At 36.2% G+C, this 14,035-nt stretch overlaps 1 protein-coding gene across 1 annotated transcript in view; it reads left to right on the forward strand.

Moving 5' to 3' along the window:
• LOC118764742 overlaps positions 1-14,035 on the forward strand; it is a 152,701-nt gene that overhangs the window by 121,313 nt on the left and 17,353 nt on the right. Inside the window, exons 35-37 of the mRNA XM_036505708.1 lie at positions 5,050-5,283; positions 6,687-6,857; positions 11,100-11,270. Coding sequence (XP_036361601.1) covers positions 5,050-5,283; positions 6,687-6,857; positions 11,100-11,270 — 576 coding nt within the window. The remainder of the gene's footprint in view (positions 1-5,049; positions 5,284-6,686; positions 6,858-11,099; positions 11,271-14,035) is intronic.

The raw sequence follows: 14,035 nt of genomic DNA on the forward strand, positions 1-14,035 counted from the left end.
AACAGTTTTAAGGCAACAGTGTTTATTTATACCACCGTCCACTGTTCTTGACTGGTATTATGTTGTATTTACACCAGAAGGACAAAAAGCAGTTTTCCCTGACAGAGTTTAAAACATCTAGGGTCTTCCACTGTGTGCTTCAACCTTCCAGAGTTTAACAAACATCTTCAGCAGTATTAATTCTTGTGGAAGGATGTGAGGAGGCATGATATGACCTTCATTGCCACTCCTAAAACTATTACTGCTGCTGAAAAATTAGTGACCATCAATTTACGGACATCAGTAAAATCTTTACTTAACTGTCATTTGTTGATGAGGTAGTCTGCAAAAGGGTTGTCATAAAATCAGTTTTTTCTATTCATCAGTTATTCCACTTTGCAAAACTAGTTTTAAAGCTTAAATATTCTATCACATGCACTGACTACCTAAATTACCTAATCAACCCACGTCTTAGCAAGAAGTATGCACACACTATCAACCCCATGACTGTTTCCTACCCAGAAGATTTTATACCTATGCTCTTTGACTGTGAGGAACCTGGCAGAACCTCATCTCCACCTTACTTCTTGGATACAACACACATCTGCATGCCTCCTTTCAAGTTTCTCATCAATCTCACCAGGCCTACCTTTCAGTGTGCTCACATGAAATGTGCCAACTCTAACGGTGTGGAAGGTGTAGGCAGGATCCACTTTCTGTAGAAGGGATGTCCAGGTGCTCTATTTGCTGTCAATACCCACCTAATGGAGGACTGGGTATGTTATGGTTGATGATGCACTGATGTGCACTGAGGCTACAGCATCTCCAGAAATTCCTCATTGCTATTTCTCAGATGTGTGTTTCCACAGATTACTTCTTTAATAGAACCTAGTCTATTCCAAAAGACTTTCTATCTGGGGCTCCATGGATAATTACCAGAAATTCCTGGCCTGACTGTGCTAGTAGGAGAACATTGGCTGTCCAGATAAATTCTACAGCCATGGAAGCACCATTAGTCAATTCTATTCATGCTGCATGTAAAACGATGAAACTACTCTGCATGCATTTTTCCTTTGCCCATGTAACAACTGACTTGTAGAGATAAGATTTGTATACCTGTTGTCATATGTAGGGCAGATCAAGCCATCAGTTATCAGCTATGTCCATTGTGAAGGTCATCCCACCACATACCTTTGCTCAGGAAAATCAGGCAGCCTTTATCTGTCTGGTGGTTTTGGCTAAGTAAACTGTGTAGTGGACCAAATAAAATTTTAGCTGCCTTTTGCTTTGGCCAAGTTCTCCATTTTTTCAAGTTTCACTTGAAAGGAAAACTGAACATGGAAAAGGAAATGTTACTTCCCAGAAAATTTTGAAAACTTGATGAGTGTGGCAGCTCTAAGCATGGACCTGTAGATTAAAGAAGGGCCACTGAGAAAGGCACTTGCCTTAATGGTCAGGGTTACTGCAGTTTTATAAGGTTTCCACCAGTAACCCTCAGAGGCCTTTCTCCTTTTATAGAATCATTATTTGAATTTTTTTATTATCTGTTTTTGTGATTTTAATTTTTAGAAACTTTTTTGTGAAATCCCATATTGTATTATCCTATATTATTCTAAACTTTTGTTAAATTTTGGTGGTTAATGAAGAGATATAATTATTATTATTTAGGTTGCAAGTGGTAGAGTCATTAGCACACCTGACAAAATGTTTAGTAACATTTCCTCTGGATCTTTATGTTCTGAGTTCGAATTTCACCAGTCAACTTTGCCATTCTTTGTTTTGTGGTCAATAAAATATGTACCAGTTAAGCCCTGTGGTCACTGAAATTGGCTTACCCACTCCCCATAAAATTTCAGGCTTTGTGTCTATAATACAAAGAAATATCATCATCATCATCACTACTGTTATTATTTATTTCTTTATTGCCCACAGGGGGCTAAACATAGAGGAGACAAACAAGGACAGACAAAGGGATTAAGTCAATCTTATCGAAGTCAGTGCATAACTGGTACTTTATTTAATCAACTCCGAAAGGATGAAATGCAAGGTTGACCTCAGCAGAAATTAAACTCAGAATGTAATGGCAGGTGAAATACTGCTAAACATTTAGCCCGGCATGCTAACGATTCTGCCAGCTCGTCATCCTTATTATTATTACAATTACTAAAGCAGTGAGCTAACAGAATCGTAAGCATGCCAGACAAAATGCTTAACAACATTTCATCTACCTTTGTGTTCTGAGTTGAAATTCAACTGGTTAACTTTGCCTGTTGTCTTTTTGGGGTGAATAAAATAACTATTGGCTGGTCATTGGGTTCAGTGTAATTGATTAGCCATTTACCACAAAAGTTCAGGCCTTGTATTCATAGTAGAAAGAATTATTATTACTATTACTGCTACTAATATATTTGAATCTTGAGCATGTTCTGCTCCAGGCTTTGGCTGGAATAAAACTTGATGCTGATAGGCAGTTCAAGTGCATGAGATGCCACAGCAAACCTGTCAGCCTTTTCCTGAATTCCTTCCAATGTGTCAGAAATCAGAGCACAATCATCAGCAAACAGAAAGACTTGGTTTTTTTCTGTAATGTGAAACTTTGCCATTTTAGGTTTAATAGACCTCCTTCAATGCAAAACTAGAATTTTGCACCTTCATAGTAATCCCTGAAAGTATGTTAGAGCATCATTGAAAAAGGATGTGGTAAAAGCACTGGAGCTAAAACACGGCCCTGTCTGGTTCCTGTAACAACAGAAAATGAGTCTGAACATTGACTACCAGATATCACTGTCACCATCATTCCTTTATGCAGGAATACTATTGCACTTATTGTTTTATCAGGAAGACCAACTTTTCACAAAATTTTCAAGAGTGCCTCACAGTTCATTGTATCAAAAGCCTTGGCCAAATCGACAAAGACGATGTAAAGGGCAGTATTTTGTTCATATGCTTTCTCTTAAATTTGTTAGAGGTCAACTATACCTCTCCCAGCCCAAAACATACATTTAGATTCAGGGTATATGCTATTTATTACATGTTTATTGATGCAGTTAAGGATCACCCTTACAAAAAATTTTCCAGTTAGGCACAAGCTTATTCCTTTGTGATTATCATATACACTCTTCTTTATCTTGTGTTTGTACAAGTACATTATAGATGCATCTTTGAATTGTTAGGGAAAAGATTCAGTTTCTCAGATCAAACAGATCAATCTGAAAATTTCTTAGTAGTTGTCTGCCACCACTCTTGTACACCTCTGTGGGAATACCATCTTGTCCAGGAGCTTTACCATTGGAAAGTTTTTTAATAGCAGTATTTATCTCTTCCTAGGAGGGATTTTCCACAAGTTCCTCTGTTATGCAAGGGTTTTCAAAATTAAGATAAACTAAGTCTAAAATATACTCTCCTTCATTTTCTACAATGCTCTTCCATCTATTTAGTAGACTTTCAAGGCCCCTCTTACAAAATTCACTTACCCATGATAAAAAAATACTTCTCCAGTAATGTTCTGACCTTGTCTTCAGAATTCATATTTTTTTCCGTCCAAATGATTTTGAAGACTGCGGAATAAATGATTATCAGATGAGGTAATGTCCAACGAATATGGTGGGTAATTCATTGTTTCCCATTCAAACTGCTCCAGCCTTTGGAATGTCATCCTTGCTGTATAAGCATTTTCCTGGTGGAAGAACATCTTTCATCTTGAAACCAACGATAGTCATTTTCCTTCAAGCACTGACTTAAGCTGCTCATGGTAGATCTCCTTTGTTATCATTTCGTTTGGGTTTAAAAGTTCAAAGTAGACTAAGCCTTTCATATCCCACCAAACAGATGACACCTTACATGGGTGAAGACCTCCTTTAGCCTGGGATACTGGTGTTTTTCCTTTCCCTACCCATTGCCTTCAGCACTTGGATTTTTATAGAGAACCCATTTCTTGTCACTAGTCACTATTCGGTCCAAAACAGTTTCATTCGTAAGACATGACAACAAAGAAGAGCACACATTCACTCTCTACATGCAGTTAAACTTAGAAAGTTTGTAAGAAACATATTGACCCAATTTGCTGACTTTTCCAATGGCATGTAGGTGTCGATGAATGGTTAAATGACCAACTCCAAGCATCTCTGCTAGTTCCTCAACAGTTATGATGGGATTTTGTTCTACCAGGTTTTGCAGGACATCCTTGTTGAGCTCTACAGATCTTTCAGGATAAGGTTCATCTTCTAGGCTGTAGTTTCCAGCTTGGAATTTCTGGAACCACGGTAGACACTAGCTTACACTTATTGTCCAATCCCCATATACTGCATTAATATTTCTTGCACTTTCCATTGCATTATTGCCTTTATTGACCTCATAAAGCAAAATATGCTGAATATGCTCCTTTGTCACTTTCATTATAGCTTTGAAAAAATAACTGTTAAAATAGAACTGCACTCTTCAAAACTTGCACTAAAAACAAGTACAAGTTAAAATTAGTACCTGCTTTTATAGCAAATTGATGCAGGTAATTTATCCCATCCTCTTCCGACTTTTAGTTCATGCAATTAAGAAAACTGCATTATTTATGGGATGACCCAATATTTAAAGGTATTGAGCTGGCACATTAGAACTCATAACATAAAGACCGATGAAATCCATTCTGAGTTCAAATTCTGCCAGGTTGACCTTGCCTTTCATCCTATTGGGCTTTTGTTTAACATTAAATGACCACAAGGACACTTCACATGCTGGTTGACCATTGTTTAAATTATGTTTAGATTCTACAAAAGCACACCATTAGAAAAGGAATGTACAAATGGATTACATGCAACTTAAATCTTGAAACAAGGTTTCAAATGAGTCTGAGGATGTTCTACATTCACATGAACTCTAAGTTGTCATTTTGTGGATCAATTATTTGTTTATAATAAATTTCCAATCCATGCCAGCATGGAAAACAGTTATTAAAGAATGATAATGATGATAATGATACTCATTAAAATAAAATTATGCACCAGATACTGTATAAAATTTAATGTGTGTATGAGAGAGTATAAAATGTACTTTTTATTTCCTTTCTATTTTTTCTAGCCTATGATGATCTTTTCACATTTAAAAAAACTTCTATACCAGAGAAGGATACATTAAAACGGCTGAAGAACAAGAGCTTAAAGGACTGTTATAAAGCTTGTTATAAAAATTCAGAATGTCACTCTTTTGAGTATAATAAAAAAGCTAAGTTCTGTGATCAAAGTAATGCAACCCACTTGACTGATGACCTTCAACCCAATAAAAAGGGTTGGGATACTTACGTCTTTAACCCAGGTCAGTAAAATGCTTTCACTTTATTTTTTGAGTGTGAATATGTATGTATATGTTCATGTGTATTTACATAAAGATATACCTGTTTATAATACACACATGCACATGCACATACATATAGTTGTACATCAGTGCAAAGGGACCCTGTAGCTCATAGTCAACAGCTTGTTAGCATCTCACATACATGAGGCTTGGATAAAACAATCGAAGGAAAAACTAATCAATCAATAAGATTTATTAATTTATTTTTATTACATTCACTTCATTCCATAAATAACTTTATGAAGTAATTTTGATAAGATGACAAATTCTGCACAACTTCAGGTTCAGTTGTCACTTACTTTACACAGTATATGATAAACATATGAATAATAAAAATGAGCTAATCCATTTAAGTACAACATGTTTCTGAAGCTGATATATTCACACTATAAGTGTAATTATGTCATAATATTACTATCAAATAAAATTCTACATTATGTATTGATGTGGAATTGAAGTATATTCTGACACAATTGCACTTATATTTGAATTTTTGTTTTGCTTTACAAATATGTTGTACTTAACTGCATTTGATCATTATTATTGTTATCGATATGGTATTTCAGCCAGGGGAGTCTGGCAGAGTAAGTATCAAGCTTAAAAAGGGGTACTTGGTTGTGTTGTTATATGTATTTTGTGCATGTGCACATGACTGTGTGTGTGTATGGATAAATGTGTTTATATATATATATGTACCTAAACAAACCAACCATCATGTTCAGAATTCTTCTAAGGCTGGGGTCCTATACCATTCATGTGATACACTATTCAGGCTCACAACACATAACAATGCAGCACAATTACTTCTCAGCAACAGACCCTGCTCTGTTTAATATTTTTCCTAAAACAAACCAAAAAAAATATTGTAATCTTGAAACGGTGTCTGGACAAATTTCTTACTAAATAAGTCACCTGTAGCTGGATATATATCATTCAATGCCAACTCCCTAATTGAATTGGCTATGACACCACAAAAGTTAACTTAGAATCAGTTTAACTGATTCTATCAGTTGGTGCTATTAAGTTACGCATGTGACAAAAGAGTAATTAATAGACCTAATACAGTGACCAGGCTCCCAAATTGTCTTAAGTATTGTGATCAGAGCAATCAAGGATAGGAAGGTAGGAAAAGTAGCTGGCCCATCAGGAATCATTACTGTTATGCTTAAAATATCTGGTAAATTGGATTACAGGCTAGTTACTAAAGTAGTCACTCATGTAATACAGGAAAAATCATAAACAATGATTAGAGTAGCCTCAACTGCTACAAATGCAACAGTTTTAACATTGTCATAATCTCCTCATAGTCACTCTCCTCGTAAAATACTCACACCATTGATGTCGATTTCTGTTTTCAATTCCAGTTAATGACAAAATAAACTGTGGACCACCAAGAGACATTGTTGGTGCATCAAAGTCCTACAGTTCCACCACCTACAGAGGTGAAGTGACTTACACATGTCCACATGGAGAGAAACTAAAGTCAAAATGTGGAAATGACTATAAATGGACTTCAGTAAATTCTACATGTGAAGGTAATGCAAATAGCTTCTCTCTTTTTGTCTCTGTCTATGTAATTTTGTTTTATTTTTATGCTAAATGTCTTTTTCAGAGTAGGACTGGCTGATTCTATGGCAATTTCTGCAGTGATTGTGGGTGGTGGAAGGAAGGAAGGAAGGAAGCTTTCCTCAGATCAGAAACCTCTTCAAATGCTTGCAACAGAGTGTACATCATCGATTCTACCGAAGGGCCAGGTATTAAAATGGATGATGAATTAAGTCTGCCAACCAAATAATCAAATAGGAGAAATACAGAAGTTTCTCCTTCCAGCAGGCCTCCACATAGCTTTCATCTACCAAATTTCATCCTTAGTTGTGGAGCAAATTTTTAACCGCATAAGCAAGACTCCACCCAGGACCACAGAGTTGTGAAGTAACCTTCTTAACCTCACAGTCATACTTGAAGGAGTCTATGTGTATTTTCTCTTGATTTCTCACTTTTTCACCAGTACCATGTACTATCATCGAAAACTCTGTACAGTATAATGCTTCCCAGAATTCAGCAATCCTCTGAAATAGTCTTCTAGTGCACTACTGATTCTTTCAATCCACCATCCTTAATTATACTTTCTACCATAGACACAAGGCCTGAAATTTTACAGAAGGTACTAGTCAATTACCTCATCTCTAGTGCTTGACTAGTATTTATTTCATTGACCCCAAAAGAATGAACAGCAAAATTAACCTTGGTGGAGTCTGAACTTGAAACATAAAAACAGATGAAATGCCACTAAACATTTTGCCTACTGTGCTTATGTTTCTTCCAGCTCACTACTATAAATACAACTTATAATAATAATGGTTTTCCCTTTATTTACAAGGCCAGGAATTTTTGCTGGAAGGAGTATAATTCTTACTATTAACTTCAATATTAAGATGAAACTATATTTTATAAACCTCAAAATGGACAGGAGTCAAAGTTCACCTTTGTCAAATTTTAACTCAGAACATAAAGAACCTGAATACATAATGCAAAGGATTTCTGCCAATGTTCTAATGATTCTTTGGGTCAACAATCCTTAATTATAAAATTAATAATGATGATTTCTTTTATTCCTCCCCAATGCCACAGTTTAGGTTGATGACAGAGAGACATATTTTGTGGTGGATTACAGAAAATATAAGTGCACGTGATATACACTTGGAAAAGATGATGTTACACTCCTGTTGATACAGGAATACTTCAAGTGCTACCAGTTGAAAGATCTGTATACTAGATGATAGCAAGATTCTGCACCTGTCCCCCTTCACTGAAATGAGATGCCCACTTGCTAGATCAACTGGTAATCAGGTTTCACTCAATAGTCTTCTAGCCATTGGTCCTCATCTCTTTTTAACCAAATCCAGCAGCTTGTATTTTCCTCTGCAGTTTGGATATCACTCATGGTGGTATTTGCTTAACGATGAGCTAGGCTTATTGATAACAACAGTTGCCTCACACTGTGTCCAATGAATCCTCTACATCCAACTTTGATTGGAAAATACTCCACACTCCAGCTTGCATCTTCACATTCCTTGAGGACGTTTTCATATATATATATATATATATATATATATATATATATGTGTGTGTGTGTGCATGTGTATATATGTGTACATACAGATATGTATATATGTATGTGTATATACACACACACACACATAAATATATATATAGCCTATGGAGTGGTTAGTGTTAGGAAGGGCATCCATCCATCCATAAAAACCATGCTAAAACAGAAGCATGATGCAGGCGCCTCCTGTCAAACCGTCAAACAATGCCAGTATGGGAGGAGGACATTAAACAATGATTATTATATATATATATATATATATATATATATATATATATTTGGATGTATGGTATGTATATGTTTGTGTGTATGTATACATACACACAATAACACATATATTTATGAGTAAAATTGTTTACAGTAGAAGAGAAGAAAGGTGATTTAGTAAGATATTAAAAAGTAAACAGACAGTAGTGGTAGTGGAAATTAAGATTGTGCGTAATATGATAGTCAGATAGTTTATCATTAGTATTAATATATATATATATATATATATATATATATATATATATATATATAGAGAGAGAGAGAGAGAGAGAGAGAGAACAGAAGAAAGTTTAATGAGATGAGAGAAGAGTTTGCAGATATTGTTTTCATGAAGCATAGCAAGCAATATCAATGAAAAGAGAAACAAAATGAAAATAAAAATCATGATGAAAGAGAGGAAAACAGATCAAGGAAATAAAATTAATATGGGAGGAGGATACTAAGCCATATAGATTAAACAAAACACAGTGAATATTTATCACAATAGGAAGAAACAGAGATACAAATCAAACTAAATAGTATTTAGAAATGTCTTACAATAATTGTGCTTGTCATTGCATTACTTAACCTGTTGGTAACAGTTACACATGATTAAAGAAAAAGGAGATAGAAAAAGAAGATAAAGTGAAGAGTAAAACAGAAAGAGAGAGAAAGTAAAAGCGGGAGAGAGAAAAAACAGAGAGAGAAGCGTCCATGATAGGGGGAACATAATATTTATTATGTGGTTAAAAAGTTGAAGATATTGATATAGAGGAGTGTTAGGAATATAATTTTAGCAGAAGGGTGATGTTCTGATGGTGAGATTAAAGAAAGGCAGAGAGAGGGGAGAGTGAGATGATGGTGATGGTGGAGTTGGCAGTAGTGAAAAGTAATTTTTAAAAAAAATTGAACTAAGCTTTTTATATCACCTATCACTTTATACATGCACATTCGAAATCGATCAATGGAAATCGATCAATGGAAATTGCAGATGTGTTACCAGTGCCGGTGGCATGTAAGAGAACTTTCCGTTTCGCGACCGTTGCCAGCACCGCCCCGTTTTGTGTCCGTTGCCAGCCTCGCCTGGCCCTCGTGCCAGTGGCACATAAAAAGCACCATCCGTTCGTGGCCGTTTGCCAGCTCTGTCTGGCACCAGTGCGGGTGGCACGTAAAAAGCACCCACTACACTCACGGAGTGGTTGGCGTTAGGAAGGGCATCCAGCCGTAGAAACACTGCCAGATTTGACTGGGCCTGATGAAGCCTTCTGGCTTCACAGACCCCAGTAGAACCGTCCAACCCATGCTAGCATGGAAAACGGACGCTAAACGATGATGATGATGATGATGATGATTCCAATCTTGCCATTCGCTTTAGAAAGAAACCGGTTTCCTATTCATCTGTCATATGCAACGACTATCAATAAATCAAAAGGGCAGATATTTGATAAAGTGGGTTTGTTCATACCTGAACCTGTATTTGGCTATGGTCAGCTATATGTTGCATTCTCAAGGGCTCACAAATTATCAGATATGACTGACAAACCAGGAAAAAGAAGAAGGAGAACTTACACAAAGAACATAGTCTGCAAAGAAGTATTGGACTGAAAGATGTAAGCAAATTGAAATGGGTATTGGCTTTGACCCAACCCCTTGACTTATAAGTTATCGACAATGTGGTCTTCAGAGCATGCCATCCATGTTGCATTAAATTTTTACCCCTGTGAAATTGTGACTCCTATATTTTACATATAAAATATTTTTTTTTACGATAAAATGTTTGTTTTCTAGATATGAAATTGTGATCATGTAAATTTTAAAATGTAATTTTTTTCTGTTTATGGGGGAAATGGAAAAATAAGAGTAAATATTTATTTTATTAGTGTTGTGTATTAAGTCTATGAAATTATGCATAAATTATGTAAAGTATATATATGAAGTCCATTAAGTAATCATCGTATTCCAGTTTCCTTCACTTTTCAATGAAAAGCAGATGAGCGACTATCTTTTAATACAGATACAATACAAGCTATACTTTCAGGTATAACCCAACAGGTTTTCTTTTAATTCCATGAAATATAGGTCCTGCTAGTATAATTATAAATATAAGACAGGTATATACAAAAAAAACACATCAATAATTCATACCAGAAATAGGGTTAAAATTTAAAAGATCAACATATAGGGAGTTTGCTGGAAAATCCAATTTCTGTGTGTCCTCAGTGTTTATTGTTCCTCCACATCTGCCACATACAAGACTAATTTCTCTATTAACCTTGCAGTAATTCCACTGCACCTCTCATATGTCCATATGTTACACTGAGTACAGCATATGGAATGCCTATCAACACCTCTCCTACTTATTTATCAGGGCACACATACATAATTTACATGCAACATTGATTTCTGTTTTGAATTTCAGCTTATAAAGACATTGACTGTGGAAATCCAAAAGACATTGCTGGTGCAGCAAACTCCTACGAAGCCACCACCTATAAATCTGAAGTGACCTATACTTGTCCAGAGGGAGAAAAAATAAAGTCAATATGTGAAAAGGACAACAAATGGACTCCAATTGTGGAAACCTGTGACGGTAACATAAGCTGCTTCTTTTTTGTGCTCTCTGCCTATGTAATTTTGTTTTAATTTTGTATTAAATGTGTTTGTCAGAGGAAGATTGACTGAATGTGTGACAAGTTCCTCAGTGGTTGTGGTTGTTGGTGGGGAAGCTCTAGTTATCCTCAGACCAGAGATCACACAAATGCTTACAGCAAAATGGACGTCATAAATTATACCCAAGAGCCAGGTAATGGTATTAAACTAGATGATGGATTAAGTCCACCGAGCAAGAGCTGGAAGTGTGAACAGTTTTTTCCTTCTGCTGCAGGCTTCCACATTACTTGCATCCTGTATATTTCATCCACAAAGCTTAGTTATGAAGTGAATTTTTAACCATGCAGACTAAACTCTACCTACTTCAATATCATTGTAAACTTATTACCTCCAAAGCTAAATGTCTGCAACTCATCTTGATAGCCATTCTGTTATTCAAATCTCTGCACAGTATAATATCCCATTTCTTCTTTACTAAAACTCAGCAGTTCTTATAATCTTCCAATCTACCACCCTTCATCATAATATTACTACTAATGCAAATAATAATGATTTCTGATTTAAGCACAAAGCTAAGAATTTCTGAATGGAAGTGTTTAATCAATACCATCAACCCTGAAATTTGGTTGCAATTCACGTTATTCACCCCAACTTATATGAAAGGCAAAATTGACTTTGGTTTGATTTGAGCTGATAGCCAACAGAACCTGATTACATATTGCAAAGCATTTCTTCCAATTCTCTAACTTGTATGCATCTCCACATGATCATCATCACCATCATTTAACATCTGTTTTCTATGCTGGCAAGTTTTGGACAGTTGTATACTGTCCAATTAACTGCAGAGCTGCATTAGGCCTAATATCATCTTTGACATGGTTTTTAGAGGCTTTCCTAGCACTAACCACTTTACAGTGTGTACTGGATCCCTTTTGTTGGTATTTGTAAGGTCACAAATAACTTGCAACACGAAATAAAGAAAAGGAAACAAAAATCTCCCTCAACTGAGTGGGAGTGTTTTGAGAGAGCAGGACGTAGATTTGTGCCATGTGTTGAAGGCTAAGGTATGATAAAGTGACAAGCATAGGTATCTTGCTATAGAGGAGATACACTGCTTTTCCATATTATGTGATGATGGGTAAGAGTAACAGGAAGATAGATTAAAGTTGGTGATAGCCGAGTACTAGATCTTGCTCTCAAGGTAAAAGATGATGAATATAAAGGAGAATGTAGATTGTGGATGAAGAAGGAAGAAAAGGATAGATAATTTCATAAAGGTGTGGGAAGACATTGCACTAGAAGTGGGTGTATTGAGTGATAAAAGGTGAAGCTTTAGCTGATGGTAAGTATCGGTATGAAGAGAGAGGTGAAAGATAGAAGTGGCACGGCAAGGAGGAGGTGACAAACTGCAGGACAGAAGGAGTAGAGGAGGTGACAAACTACAGGACAGAAGGAGTATCATATATCTGCAAACAGATCAGAAAGTAGGGAGAGGGAGGTGAGGAGGTGATGATAGGGGTCTGAGGGTGGCTTTAGTAAGTGGGGCAAAAAATATCAGGGTGGGGTAATCGATAGCAAATATGAGAAGGTATAGAGAATGATAGCAAACGGGAGAGGTGTTAAAGATGAAGTATGGTAGATCTAAGCTGTTGCTCAAAGAGGATGTAGAGATTACTGAAGGCACTAAAAGAGGGTGGTCAACTGAAAAGAGCCTGAGGAGGGGATGATTATGAGAGTGAGGTAATCAGTAGTGCCAAAGTGAGGTTGAAGTGTGTGCTGATTCTGCTTTCAAATGATTCCAGCAGCTGAGTAGTACTATGTACACATTAAAAATAAAGGTGAGGATGATGATGCAATCCTCTTGAATGTAGTAGAATCTCTATCTAGGGTTAGTTGAAAACACCCATAATCAAAGATCACCTTGAACTCCGAGGTCAGGTGTCCTCTCCAAGTATTGTTCTCTGAGCTACAGGTTTATGCACAATAATCCCCATTCACTTAAGCCACTTTTGCCACTGCTACTTTGCTTTCAATAATTTCCCTTGAGGACAGTGTGTTCCTCTCCATCCTCCCCTTCGTTACAAATGAGATTTATAAATGTAGAGAAGGGATTGACTAAAGAGTAAAGTCACTGTTGTCTGACCATTTAACCTCATCCACCACACAACATCATTTGCTATAGCTACCACACAGAAAAACTGCTTTCTGCTTGCCTGAAGGAAAGTGTTGGGTAATCATACCACATACACCAGCAGCTGTTTGACAGAGTTTCATAACTCTGCAATGCTTGGACATTGAATGAATTTATGCACCTCAAAGAGGCCTGCTTGATAGCACTTACATGACTTTAGATTTTATCTTGGACCAGTAGTGCCCTTTAGTAGTAGCATTGTCAATCAAAGAACTTCAAAATGTTATCCAAGGTGTTTGCTGATCAAAAGACAACTTCAGAAAAATATTCAGGATCACTTCCTGCATGGAAACCAATAGCAAAGTGGTTACTTATTGAACCAACATATGGTTAATTAATGTTTTACTCCCCTCATTGTGTGGTGGAGGGGTAGAATTATGTTGATGTCTTATTTTGGCCATAAAATTCAGAAGAGAGAGAGCCTTGTGAAGATAATCACTTTTTTCATCTCATTTAAAGTAAAATTTCATCAAATTAAAATTTCTTAGCATGCTACTTTAAGTAGAGAGTGTCCATATTTACTACATAGTTATATGATTCACTAGATGGTGATG

The sequence above is a fragment of the Octopus sinensis genome, linkage group LG9 (genome assembly GCF_006345805.1).
Source record: "Octopus sinensis linkage group LG9, ASM634580v1, whole genome shotgun sequence".
NCBI lineage: Eukaryota > Metazoa > Mollusca > Cephalopoda > Octopoda > Octopodidae > Octopus > Octopus sinensis.